Source organism: Symphalangus syndactylus, chromosome 22 (genome assembly GCF_028878055.3).
Source record: "Symphalangus syndactylus isolate Jambi chromosome 22, NHGRI_mSymSyn1-v2.1_pri, whole genome shotgun sequence".
In the NCBI taxonomy this organism is placed as follows: domain Eukaryota; kingdom Metazoa; phylum Chordata; class Mammalia; order Primates; family Hylobatidae; genus Symphalangus; species Symphalangus syndactylus.
The window spans coordinates 34712071-34725548 of NC_072444.2; the positions used below are offsets into that span (position 1 = coordinate 34712071).

Here is a 13478-nt window from a genome sequence, read left to right on the forward strand (position 1 = left end):
GATTACAGTTGTGGGCCACTGCACCCGGCCTAGTCTTTAAATTTAAAGCCACATTGATATAAAGGGCTACGAAAATTAAGTGTTGTAACCAAGTAGCCCCATGTCCAGGAGAATGATGGATCTGTCGGAAACCATGGGTGGTTTCGAGCTTTGGTCCCATCTTAGACTCAATCGTCCATGGCCAGATGCCTGGCAAGGAGCCCAAGCTACGCCAGAAGTGGACACAGAGACAAAGACGTGGCTGGCTGGCCACAGCGCTGGAACCACATTCACAGGCCCCAGACGCCCTGCAGACCCCTAGCAGTACCGGGGAGGAGCCTATGCCCACCTAAAGACAAAGTGGAAACGATCACAAGTCACATCTCCCACGCATCAGCTCATCACAGGGCTTTTAACTTAAAGCCGAGGACAGCTGTGAGCCTGGAGCCGGGCCCAGGGGGCACCGGGCAGGTGAGGTGGCTGTTGGGGCTGTCCCCTCTGTCCACATGCGCTGCGGGCCCTATGCTGGCCACTGGAACCTCTGAGCGGTTTACAGGTTCTTTATAAGAGCAGTTTTCATTTGGGTTAATAAAATGTCAAAGAAAACGCCAGGCGTGGTGGCTCACATCTGTAATCCCAGCACTTTGGGAGGCCAAGGCGGGCAGATCACGAGGTCAGGAGACTGAGACCATCCTGGCTAACACGGTGAAACCCCGTCTCTACAAAAAATACAAAAAATTAGCTGGGTGTGGTGGTGGGAGCCTGTAGTCCCAGCTACTTGGGAGGCTAAGGCAGGAGAATGGCGTGAACTCAGGAGGCGGAGCTTGCAGTGAGCTGAGATTGCACCACTGCACTCCAGCCTGGGCAACACAGCAAGACTCCATCTCAAAAAAAAAAAAAAAAGTCAAAGAAAAGAAAACCTAAAGGGCATTACATTAGACATCCCTAAATTCTCTGGCATCATAGGATTTTAAACCATTTTAAATCCCCTAGCTGGTCTGGCAGACACCCACGGCCAGGAACAGCCTCCCAGAGCTGCCCACCACAGACCCCGCCACTAACCATGAATGATGAGACCTTCGTCCCTGCACTGACGGGCCAGGCGGAAAGCCTCTTCCAGCTCCATCTGGGAGGACACCGTGCAAGGGTCACCTGGGTGGGGCAGGAGACGGTGCTGACGTTGCTGAAGGCCCGAGGCAAAGGGGGCTGTGACGGGCCCGCTCAGCACACCAGACAACGGTCTGGTGGGGGGCAAAGTCCCGCTGCTCAGATCGGCCACCTCCTGGCAGGGTCGGGAGGTCCAAGGATGGCCGTCCACACTAGGGAGTCATCTGGCCCCCAGTGCCGCGTCAGAGCCACCCGGGAAGGGAAGTCAGTGCACCTGCAGCCCTGGGCACCACTTGGAGGGCTAAGCAGTGAGCAGGGTTGAGGACACTCTCCTGAGGTCAGTACTGGGTGGAGGGAAAGCTCCTTGCCCTCTATGGCTGGAAAGGGACATGGAGGTGTACAGAACCCAGGCCCTGCAGGGCTGTACTCAACCCAACGGGGGCAGCATCAGGCTCCACCCACACGGCCGTGTCCTTGGCCAACAGCTGCCCGCCAGTCCCTGGGAGAAAGGGGTCTCTCTGGACGTCTCCCAATCCCCTTGTTTTTCAGGATGTGTGTCTAACAGAGAGGAGGTGGATATGGCGGGCCCTGGCTGCATGCGCCCTCCCCATGGTCCCTAGAATATGAAGAGCCCATCCTTCCAGAAGCACCTACGGAAAACGGTAAGAACATGAGAAAGGAGGTCAGAGGAAGAGGTGAGGACCTGCCCAGGGTGGGGCAGGGAGACCCCCTGCAGGCAGTTCAAGACCAGAGCCCTTCCTAAGGGCATCTGGGCCCAGGTCCTCGTTAAGCATCTGCGGACAACCTCTTTCCCACTGGGGAAAAGTTGGCTCCAACAAGTTTAATTCCACGGTTTTAAGTCTCCCCACGGAAGAGGCTGAGCACACTCCGCACACAGAGGCTGCCCTGGCGAAGTCCCCTGAGGCTGAGGATTCTGGCCGACATGGGACAAGGGCTACCTTCGCTGTCCACCCACTTGAGGGTGAGCGGGTGCTGCTGGTGCAGACGACACATGTCTCTCACTTCCTCGCAGAGCTCCTCGAAGGTCGTGGCGGCATCCACGCTGGTGATGAAGATGTCCCTGGGGCAGAGGAGACATGGGCATCTGTTACCGTGGGGCATACTTGAATCAAATTAAAAAATGATTACCGATTAACCAAATCATTGATTAGATAAATGAAACTTTCCCCAAAGACAATGACAGCCCCACCTCCCTGACACACACACAAAACAGAACCATTAACCATAACCATAGTTTAAACAATGACCACCATTGCCGGGCACAGTGGCTCACGCCTGTAATCCCAGCACTTTGGGAGGCCGAGGCGGGCGGATCACAAGGTCAGGAGATCGAGACCATCCTGGCTGTTCCTGGCTGTGGGTGTCTGCCAGACCAGCTAGGGGATTTAAAATGGTTTAAAATCCTATGATGCCAGAGAATTTAAGGATGTCTAATATAATGCCCTTTGGGTTTTCTTTTCTTTGACTTTTTTTTTTTTTTTTGAGATGGAGTCTTGCTGTGTTGCCCAGGCTGGAGTGCAGTGGTGCAATCTCAGCTCACTGCAAGCTCCGCCTCCTGGTGGAGGTGGAACCCCATCTCTACTAAAAATACAAAAAATTAGCCAGGCATGGTGGCGGGCGCCTGTATTCCCAGCTACTCGGGAGGCTGAGGTGGGAGAATGGCTGGAACCCAGGAGGTGGAGCTTGCAGTGAGCCGAGATCGCACCACTGCACTCTAGTCTGTGCAACAGAGGGAGACTCGGTCTCAAAAAAAAAAAAAAAAAAAAAAATGACCACCATCAACTTCCTTGCACAGAGGAAAAAGCATGACCTACCTGGCTGGAATGAGGTCAAAATGGGAGAAAAGAAAGTGCCCTCTTGTGGGAGGCCCAGCAATGGTACCTGGTTGGGCATCTGTTCAAGTTCACCCAAATGTGGGTGACCCCAGGGTGGACATGAGCCGGGTCGGTGCAGGCCACCGGCTTCAGTAAGGTAAAAGAAACCAGTCAGACCTGCCCCCAGACCTGGACAGTGCCAGCGGTGAAGTGGTGGGGGATTAAATAATTCCATAATGAAAGGCCGCTTTTTAGACCCCGGAGTGGGGACTGGGTCTGTTGCTGCAGCTACGACAGAAGCCCAGGCAGATTTTTTTTTAAAAACCGAGCCACACAGAGTCAGTATGTTTTATCTTTTCATCCCCAGACAGGACCTGAACTCTGGGGGCTGGGGAAGCTCAAGGACTCCCAAGCACCCTTTGAAGGCTGGCGCTTCCCTGCTGATAGGGACCCGAGGTCCCCCCTCACCTCCTGCACTGAGCAAGAGCTGGCCTCACCCTGCGTGGACGGGAGGTACCACAGGGCCCAGCTGGTGTTTCCTGAAACTCAGAGCGGGAATCACACCCTTGTGAACACGCTGAAATTTCAGAAAAATCTACAGCTTTCTGACACTCACAAGAGCGTGGGGCAAGAGCACAGGGCCTATAAAAAGAAGCCTGAAGGGGTGTGAGACGTCCCAAACCACAGAGATACAGGCTCTGCTCTTCGCTGACACTGCTGGCTCCCCATCAAGGTTATCTGAATTCATCAGACAAGTTTCAAGAAACAAAGTTCTCGTCCCAGACAAGAACTCCAGTGCAAACAGAACACAGGATCCATCCACAGCCGCGGCCCTGGCACAGCGGCCCAGGGCCCACCTGCCCCACAGGCCTCACCCAGTCCCCCTGGGCCACCTGGGGCTGGGGGACAGATGCCCCAGCTACCCACCCCGTCCTGCTGGAACTGGCCACCCAGCACCTGCCCCCAGTGCCCAAGCACCCCACAGGAACCAACCTGGCTGGTCTTCGCCACAGCCCACAGCATCATGGCAGATTAGGAAAGTAAGGAATGGAGGGGTCACACACCCATCACCCTGGGGTCACCCCAAGCTGACATCCACACCTGCTGCCTGACCTGGCATCCAACAGTCCGACCACCAGCAACTCCAGAGTAGGAGTCGGCCATCACTTCACCTTTGACCTCTTCCTGCCCCATGCCCCTCCCCCTACAGTCCTGCCTCCAGTGGAAGCCAGTTTCCTGCCAATCTAGAGGCCAGGTGTGTGGCTCCAGTAAAACCCCAGGGCTTGGGAAGTGTCGGGCCACCACCTCCAACCCTATCCCAATCCTGAATCAAACAGCTGCTCTGTGCCCCTCGGCAGGGGCATCCAGGACCCAGCACCCAGCAGTCAGCTGGGCTGCCCGGGAGAGACTCCTGCGTCTCAGCAGGCCCAGCACCAAGCCCTGAGCTACCGCCCGCTCTGGCCTCTTGCGTCTCTGTGGGCCTCAGCACCAAGCCCTGGGCTTTGCACACAGAAGCTCCCTGAACACAAAAGTTGTCTGAGCTGGGCCAGGCACGGTGGCTCACGCCTTTAATACCAGCGCTTCGGGAGGCCAAGGCGGGCGGATCACGAGGTCAGGAGTTTGAGACCAGCCTGGCCAACAAAGTGAAACCTCATCTCTACTAAAACTACAAAAAATTAACCGGGCGTGGTAGCAGGCGTCTGTAGTCCTAGATACTAGGGAGGCTGAGGCAGGAGAATCGCTTGAACCCGGGAGGTGGAGGATGCAGTGAGCCGAGACCACACCACTGCAGCCTGGGCAACAGAGCAAGACTCCGTCTCAAAAAAAATAAAAAAGTCTGAGCTGGAAGAGGGAAGAGCCAGCACCAGTGTTTGTGGCCCTAGAAGAGCGGGCATGAGACTCAGCCTGGGAGCCTGGGCCAGGCCACCTGGGCCTCCCTGAAAACACAGGTGCCTGGGGACCCCTCAGGCCCCCAGGGGGCGGGGTGGGGCGGGGGGCGAGGATTGGGTCTCAAGTGTGCTCAGAGGGCCCTGGGAGGACAGGCAAGGATGACAGGGTGGCCATGCCCCATGGGGGTGACTGAAGTGCTCATCCCTTTTGTAAGGACTAGTCTTCCACGTGTCCATGCTCAGCTACCCCCACGGACAGCAGCGTCTCACCCGAGGGACAGAGTTTCTAGGGCTTTCAACAACCCAGTACTCATCCTGGCAGCCGCTTTCTGGAACTGCGTCATTGCCCTAAGGCCTGAGTGTCCCACCCCACAGCCAGTCCCCTCAGAGAGGCACCAGGTGCCCAGAGGGACGAGGAGCCAGAACGGGGAGAAGGGTACTTCACACTCTGCAGCAGAGAGGAGGAGGACCTGGGAGGGGAGAGAGGAGAGAAGGAATGGTAGGAGCAGGGAAGAGCCAGAGGGGAGATGTGCCCTAGAAGGGGGAGGACGGTGAAGGAAGAGGTGTGGCAGGGAAGGGAGAGAGGGGAGAGAGGGAAGAGGAGGGAAAACAACAGGGAAGGAGGGAGGAAGAGGAAGGGGTGGGGAGAGAGGGGAGAGAGTCCGGGAAGGGAGGGAAGAGGAAGGGGTGGGAGCCTGGTCTCTCCAGCCTGTGAAACCAGAGTCACCGGGTGGAATTACACCCGCCCCACTACCAAAGTGCTCCCAGGGGCCGAAGCAGGGCAGAGGGAGGACGCGGTGGCCCAGAACTCCAGCGGCATTGCCTCCGAGCCTTGGTCCCAGGAATTGGACGCTGGAATGCAAGAGGGTCTGGGCCCCTGCAGCCCTTCGGGTGTGGACCTCCTTCTCGCAGGACTCCCCTGACCTGCGCACCATCACCTGTTGCCCAGTGTGGTGGCTCCAGGCTGGGAAGGAGACAGCAAGCCCAGGTCCCCGGACAAGTCCAATAGCCAGTACCTCAACCAGACCAAGTTTTAACCTGCTGACCTCCAGGCCAAAAGACATGGCTGCCCTACCTCTTCGGGTAGGGCTGGACGATCAGTCCCCCAGAAATCCCTTTCTTCTGGTTCTGGCACCAAACCTGCCCCCACTGCACCCAGAAGGTTCCAGGTGCTTGCCAGAGGGGAGCTGCAGAGGCCCAACCTTCCCAAAGAAGAGACAACTGAGCCTCCTCAACAAACCCGGGGCCAAGCAGCCCCAGATGGCTGACCCGAGACCCCAAGACAAGGTTCGCAAGGAGCTGAACCCGCTCAGACTCGCAGGGCACCATAGACACCCCCGGGGCACTGTCCTGAGAGGAGTGGCTCGGGGAAGATGTCACCCGCCTAACCCTGCCAGCCGTCCCTGCCTCTGGGGCTCAGGTTGCCACCGCGGGAGCTAAGGACGCACCGGGACAGGAGCAGCTTTTCGAGATCCCAAGGACCACCCAGTGCAAGTCCGGAGCTCGCATTCCGCTCCCCTCGCTCTCCGCAGCAGCAGCCACCCTCGCGGAAGCGGAGGTCCCAGTTCGGGGCTCCTGGAGACGCGCGCAGGTGGAAGAACAAACCCACGGATCCTCCCTTCTCCACCGCCCACACTTCGGGGGGCAGCGACCCCTCCGCTGTGCCTGTGAGCCCGGCCACCTGGTGCAGCCCCCGCCACCCCCACCAGCGCTGCCCCGAGGCGGCGGCCAAGCATCCAGGACCCCTCGGCTCCAGCCCCTGACCGCGCCCCCTCCCACAGCCAGGCTAGGGCCTCCGGGGCGGCGGGTGCGACGCAAGCCCCAGGGTCAGTCTCGGCCCCGCCGTCGCCTCCAGAAACCCCTGTCCCCGCCCGACCGCCCCGAGCCCTGCCGGGGACTGCACTGGAGCCACCGCGCCCGCGCCCCGGGTCTCCGGATTTTGGCTAAAGCGAGACCCCCGGCCGGGTAAACGTGGAGAACGTTTAGGAAACGCTGATTTTAAGAAACCCGCCAAGAGTTTTCACAACTCGATGAAAACTTTCAGTCCTTACAGGTTTGAGGCCGGAATGTCCCCGCCCAACTTTCCAGCGAAAACGTCAGCCACAGTAACCGGGCCGAGGAGCTCGCGGCGCCGGGCCGACCCCAGGGAAACCTGGTCCCGGGGAAGGAGCCCGCGCTGCCCATGAGGTGTCCGCGGGTGACGCTCACGGGCGGAGACCGAGGACCTCCCGCGACAGCCCCGGGCCCGCAGCGACCTCGCCGCCCCTTCCCTCCCTCCCTCCCTCTCGCGCAGGAGCCCCGACGGCTGCGCCCTCTGCGCCCTCCGCGCCCTCCCCGCCCTCTCCGCCGCTCACCCCCCGTAATGCGCCTTGAGGCGGACGCGGCCGCCGCTCCCTTCCATCTTGGGGCCGGTCCTGCTGGGCATGGCGCGCTCCCCCGGCCGCCGTCAGCTCTGCGCCCCGGGAGCTCCGGCCATGGCGCGGAGCGGGGGCGCCAGGTGGGGCCGCGGCGGAACGCGGAAGGCAGCGCTCAGGACCGACGGCGCCGACCCGGTCAACTCCGCGGAACCTCGGCGGCGCGCCGGGCGGGAGCCGGGGGCGCGCGGGGCGGGACCGTCCGGCGGGGGCGGGGGGCGGTGACCGAACATGGCGGACCGAGGTGGAGCCGGCGGCCAATCCGCGGGGCGGGCGGTCCCGGGGCGGGCGGTGGCACCTGCGGCCAATGAGGGCAAGGCGGGGCCGCCACCTGGGCCAATCCTCGGGGGACCCCCGGCCGCGGCCCAATGGCGAGGCGCGGGCGGGGCTACCTGTCGGGCGGGGCGCGGCGCACCTGCGCCAATGGGACCGCGCGCGGCGCGGCTCTGCCCGGCAACCGGAGGGGCCCAGGCGTGGGGGACTGAGCGGCGCCCCCGGGAACTCGCCGGAAACGCGAGTTCTCGGCCCTCGCCCAGACCCTCTGAATCGAAACTCTTGCGGCGCGCGCTGCCATCCCGAGGGCCTCGCCGTCCAGGGGTCCCCTGACATCTCATACATGCGGACTGAAGCTGCGAGGAGCTGAGAACCCGGCCAGGGTCACAGACGGGAGGGTCCGGACTCGGGTTCTCTGGGCCCCAGCCCCCCTCTGCCCCCAGCGAATCCAAGGTCCCCTGTAGGGAAGGGCCGTCCACACTCGCGAGTGCAACGGCTCACTCCGCCCAGGTCAAGGACGCGGCATTGGCCCGAGTCGCCCATGACCTTCATTTCTGAAGCCACAACCTCTCGGGCCTTACTCGAGGGGCTTGATCTGGACAATCGCCCTCCAGGCCCCTCCACCGCCGCCCAGCTCCCTGCCTTCTGAGCTCCTCCCCTGAAAATGCGGTTTTCCCTGATCAGCCCATCCCTTACTGGCTGCGTCCACTGAAGCCCAGACCTGCTGCCTGCAGGACCTCACCCAGGCACCAGGTGGACACCCAGACCTGGTTCCTGGCCTCGGCCCCTCTCCCCTGAGAGTGGACCTGCTCAGGCCACGCCCTCACACCCCTCACCCAGACACAGCCACCAGGACTTCAGCCACGTGCTTTCATCCCGCAGGTCGTGCCTGGCGCCTCCTTGATGCCAGGCCCTGGGGAGACCTGTGGCCACAGAACCCATGTTCTCCCTAGAGGTGGACAGCACGCCTCTCTCCTACGCAGAAGCTGTCGTTCTTTCTTCTTAAACACCGTTTGCCCCTCCCTCCGCCCACCGACCCATCTCTGCCCCTCTCTACAGCAAAGCTTCTGCCAAGCCGGCCCTGCTCCCTGTCTACCTCTCCTGCCACCACCCACTCCCACGTTTTTAAAACAAGGCTCGGTTCTCAGACGTTTTCTTTTTTATTCTTTCTTTTTCTTTTTTTTGAGATGGAGTTTCGCTCTTGTTGCCCAGGCTGAGTGCAATGGCATGATGTCAGCTCACTGCAACCTCTGCCTCCCGGGTTCAAGCGATTCTCCTGCCTCAGTCTCCTAAGTAGCTGGGATTACAGGTGTCTGCCACCATGCCCAGCTAATTTTTGTATTTTTAGTACAGACGGAGTTTTTCCATATTGGCCAGGCTGGTCTCGAACTCCTGACCTCAGGTGATCCACCTGCCTTGGCTTCCCAAAGTGCTGGCATTACAGGCATGAGCCACTGTGCCCGGCCTCAGACGTTTTCTTAACTTGGCCTTTGGCATCAGACCCCTCCTGGGAAGGCTCACACATCCCCGGTCCCGGGTTCCAGCTCCCTAAATCTCCCATCCCTCGCCCTCCTGGTCTGCAGCTTTTAAAACTGTGGAGCCCCAGCCTCAGCCTTTGGCCCACTGTGCATCCCCAGCTCAGATGGTCCCCCTGAGCTCCCAAGCAACACTCACCCAGCCCCAGGCATCCTAATGGGCCTCTCAGCTGACTTCTTCCCCAACTCGGTGGTGCCCATTCCATCTTTCTGGGTCATCAAAGTCCCCCTGGTGGTTCCCATCACTCCTGGAGGGAAGGCCAGCTCCTCTGCCCCGGCCTCCAGGCCTCCTTGCTGCCCCGGCCTCCGTCGTTGCACGGCCACTCCCTCTTCCAGGAGCACCTGCCTGCAGAGATCTGCTGGACTGGCACCCACACTTCCTTGGAGTCTCTAGCATACCTAATGCCCATTTCAGCAATCTACTCCTCACCCCCATCTCCATGGGGCAACCCCCTCTATCCCTGGCACAGGCACAAAGCCCCATGCCTATCAGCTGGGCATGAAGGGGGGCAGAGAGTAGAGGGTGAGGGGGCACCTTGGCAGGGTACAGTGATGAGTGGGAACCTGTACCAGCAGCAGGCCCGGATTCAGGCACCCGTCAGCCCAGCTCCCCCACGCCAGGCCCCAGGGCCAGGGCTGTGGCCTTGTCTGGAGTCTGGCCTGGCAACATGGTCTGAGCACTTCCTGATGGGCAGGAAAGAGCAGGGTTTCGCCTTAGTGGGGCGGTGCCTGGAAGGGGCCACTGGGCACCCACAGGACTTCCTGGCTGGCGTTCTGATCCAAGGAGGCAGCAAGGACCGGTCCGTGGCCTCCCTGGGGAGATCTGTGCTGCCAGGCGGGAGCCTCCGTCCTGGAAGCCAGTCCCAGGGCCGTGGCAGTGCCGCAGTCCCAGCGAGGGAAGGTGGGGGGCGGGGCTCTATTCTCTCTGGGGTTGGGAGAGGGCAACGTTGGTGGACGGTCAACCCCAGTGTCGGACTTTGTTCAGCCCTGATGCCGGTGGAGGGGGGGTCGGGACAGACACAGGTTCCGAAAGGCTCTGGCAGAGGGCCACGGGCACAGGGGCTGCCCAAAACGTCCCAGAAACCTCCCCCAGTACCTGCTCTGGCCTCCCCTCCAGGAGGCAGAGGTCTCCAAGAATGAGATCTGCAAAACAAAGGCCTGGGAGGCCCGGGGACCCGCCTCTGGGCAGACAGGGCAGGTCACAGGGAGGTTCCCAGGTCCTCTGCCCTGAGCCTGCGCCCCTGAGAGGCCCCTGAGGGCAGAGGGCACTTCCTGAGACACGGATAGGCTCGCTGGCTGGCGGTGGTGTCACTGTGTCGCCGGGTGACAGATACAGGGTGTTTGCTCTGGAATCTGCCAACAACTCCCATCCAGATCCCGGCTGAGGGCTGGGACCTGTTAGGCTGGGTCCCCACAGCCTCTCCAGGCACCTGGCACACAGGGAATGAGTGAGTGACTCGGGTAAGGACCCCTCAAGAGTGCTGGAGCAAGGCAGCCTCCTGAGACCCCTAGTGAGTGGGGACAGAGTCACCTCCCGTCGAGCCCAGCACACCGAGAGGGCACAGCCCTGGAAGCTTCCAAGGACTCGCCCTGGGTCCTCCGGGGCGGGTGGGGTGTGGAGGTGACCCTTGGAGTGGGCAGGGCAGGCTCCGAGAAAGGCCTTTGGATGGCTAAAGGCCAGGCTTTTCCACCTCGGCAGTTTCTGTAGCTCCCAAATTTTTCATAAAGTTCTCATATAGTTTCATAATCATAAACATGTATTATTTTTTAAATGAAAAATACAAGTTATGAAAGTCACACTGACTTTTTATAAAACTCAAGCAACACAGAAAAGTATAGGGCGAGGTAAAGCCTTTTCCCAAAACCCCAGCTGAGCAGCAAGAACCCCAGCCGTGAAGCAGACAGCCTTCCCTCTCCCAGTGCAGGCAGCCTTCCCTCTCCTGGTGCCTGGGAGAACCCCAGCCGTGAAGCAGGCAGCCTTCCCTCTCCCAGTGCCTGGGACCGCAGGTGGAGGTGCTGGGTGACTGCTGGGGCTTGGGGTAGGGGGCTGACCGGCAGAGGGCAGTGCGCGTGCAGGGTCTGGTTGAGGGTGGCCTCCCAGCAGGGCTGGGGCACCTGGGAGCCGTCTCCTGACCCCCAGGCCAAGGTGGCTGTGTGTGGCTGCCAGGCCTACCCTGTGATTTTCCTTAGGAAGAGTCCTTTGATGATACTGTCGAGTGATGTTGAGACCTTTTAGAAGAGAGGCAGTTTACACTCAGTGTGATTCATCAGACATCTGGGAGGGGTTGGCTGTGGCCCGTGGGGTCCCCATCACCGCACCCCCAAGAGGAGACCTCCCTCATCAGCCTCTTAAACTGCATTTGTGCCGGCTCAGTGCTTGGGACTGCCTGGAAAGGTGCCCAGCAGGAGCAGGCCTCTCACAGAGCCCAAGGGGCCCAGGTGGGTCTTCCTGCCAGGTGTGAGGCTGTGGGGTCCTGCGAGGACCACCGTCACAGGAAGGGCCAGGCGTTTGCTCACAGGTTCTGGGCACAGCAGCCGTGGGAGGGACTGGCCAGATGTTTCCTTTCTGTGTCAGGGATCATGGGATTTGGAAAAACTGGCTCAAGTGACAATGTCAGCTGCATAGGTTCATTCGATGGACGTTGGTTGACGGCCTACTGGATGGAGGGCCAGGAGTTGAGCCAGGAATACAGCAGTGAGCCGGCCAGGCGGGGTCTCCTCGTGGGATGCTGCTGGAGACGGGCCACTGTCAGAGAACCACAGGAGTGCAGAATGGCTGAGCAGGGCTGACCATGACGCTGGGGGAGAGGCTGGCCCCGGGACTGATGATGTGTGCAATGGGGCAGCTCTGTGGCCCCAGGGAGCAAGGGCTTTCAGAGTGAAGGGTGCAGCATCGCTTCTCGGCCTTTTGGCTAAGATCAAGTGTGCAGAGTGAAGGGTGCAGGGAGTGTGAAGAGGCCAGGCTGCCCCAGCGAGGAGGGTCAGGGCAGAGAGGGTCAGGGGAGCCTCAGACAGGGTGTGGGGTGTGAGTGCCTGTGTGCTTGTCTGAGTCTGTATGTGTTTGTGTCTGTGTGCATTGTGTGTATGCATACATGTGTCTGTGTATGTGTGTCCACGTGTGTGTGTATAGATATGTCTATGCTTGTGTGTCTGTGTTGACGTATGTGTGTCTATGCATGCATAGATGTGTCTGTGCATGTGTCTTTTTTTTTTTTTTTTAGGCAGGGTGTCACTGTGTCACCCAGGCTGGAGTGCAGTGGTGCCATATCTCGGCTCGCTGCAGCCTGGACCTCCTGGGCTCAGGTGATCCTCCCACCTCAGCCTCTTGAGTAGCTGGGACCACGGGCACGTACCACCGTGCCCAGCTAATTTTTGTATTTTTTGTAGACATGGACTACGTTTCCCAGGCTGACCTTAAAACTCCTGAGCTCAAGCCATCCTGGTGCCTCAGCCTCCCAAAGTGCAGAGATTACAGGCATGAGCCACCGGCCCAGCCTGTGTGCCTTTCTGTGCCCACGTGTCTGTGTGTGCCTGCGTCTGTGTGCATGTGCCGGCGCACGTGTGTCTGTCGGTAACTGCGTCCACGCGCCCGTGTGCCCCTCACTCCACAGCCGCCCTCCAGCGCCCCAGCTTCTGGGTGCCATTCCTCCGGCGGCCTTTCAGGCCTGGCACTTCCCTACTGGCTGTCCTGGCCTCAGGGAGCTGAGCGGGTCCCGGGCTGCTGGCGGCCGCGCGCAATGCGAAGCTTGCCCAGGAGGGGGCGCAGGAGGGACGCGCGGGGAGACGGGGCTCGGGCTGGCGGCGCGTGGGGGCCGGGGGAGCTCGTCCCGCACGTGGGTCCCTCGGCGACCGCGCAGCGCCGGCCCTGCCCGCTCTGGCTCCGGGGCCTCTGGGCCTCCCGCCCCACCCCGAGGCGCTTCCTGCTTGGCGCGGCTGCCCCCTATTCAGCCCCGCCTCGGAGTCCATCCTTCCCTGCCGCCCTCAGCCCCGGGGATCGCGTGTCCTTCGCCTTGCAGCCACCCTCGTCGCAGCTCAGCCATCCTGTTTTTAAGTCGTCCCTGCTTAAAATCTGCGGATTGGGCCGGGCGCAGTGGCTCACGCCTGCATTCCCAGCACTTGGGAAGACTGAGGCGGGCGGATCGCTTGAGGCCTGGAGTTCGAGACAAGCTTGGGCAACATGATGAAACCATCTCTACAAAAAGTTTAAAAATTAGCTAGGTGCGGTGGTGTGTGCTTGTGGTCCCAGCTGCTCAGGAGGCTGAGGTGAGAGGATCACCTGAGCCCAGGAGGTGGAGGCTGCGGTGAGCTGAGATATGGCACCACTGCACTCCAGCCTGGGAAACAGAGTGAAGCCCAGCCTCTAAAAAAAAAAAATAATAATAACTTAAAAAATTAAATAATTCAGATGGGGCCTGCATATATGTGTGTAGTTCTCCACAGGTACCC

At 60.4% G+C, this 13478-nt stretch overlaps 1 protein-coding gene across 3 annotated transcripts in view; it reads right to left on the reverse strand.

The window, feature by feature from the left end:
* The window catches only part of PRKCZ (protein kinase C zeta), a 133521-nt gene extending 126061 nt beyond the window's left edge, over window positions 1-7460 (reverse strand). The window contains exons 1-3 of one of the 3 annotated variants that reach the window (XM_055260765.2): window positions 7165-7460; window positions 2046-2167; window positions 1042-1131 (exon numbers count right to left, since the gene is read on the reverse strand). In XM_055260765.2, coding sequence (XP_055116740.1) covers window positions 1042-1131; window positions 2046-2167; window positions 7165-7235 — 283 coding nt within the window. In that variant the 5' untranslated portion in view covers window positions 7236-7460. The remainder of the gene's footprint in view (window positions 1-1041; window positions 1132-2045; window positions 2168-7164) is intronic. The other 2 variants (XM_055260766.1, XM_063632071.1) reach the window with 2 other exon arrangements.
* Window positions 7461-13478: the final 6018 nt, after the last annotated feature.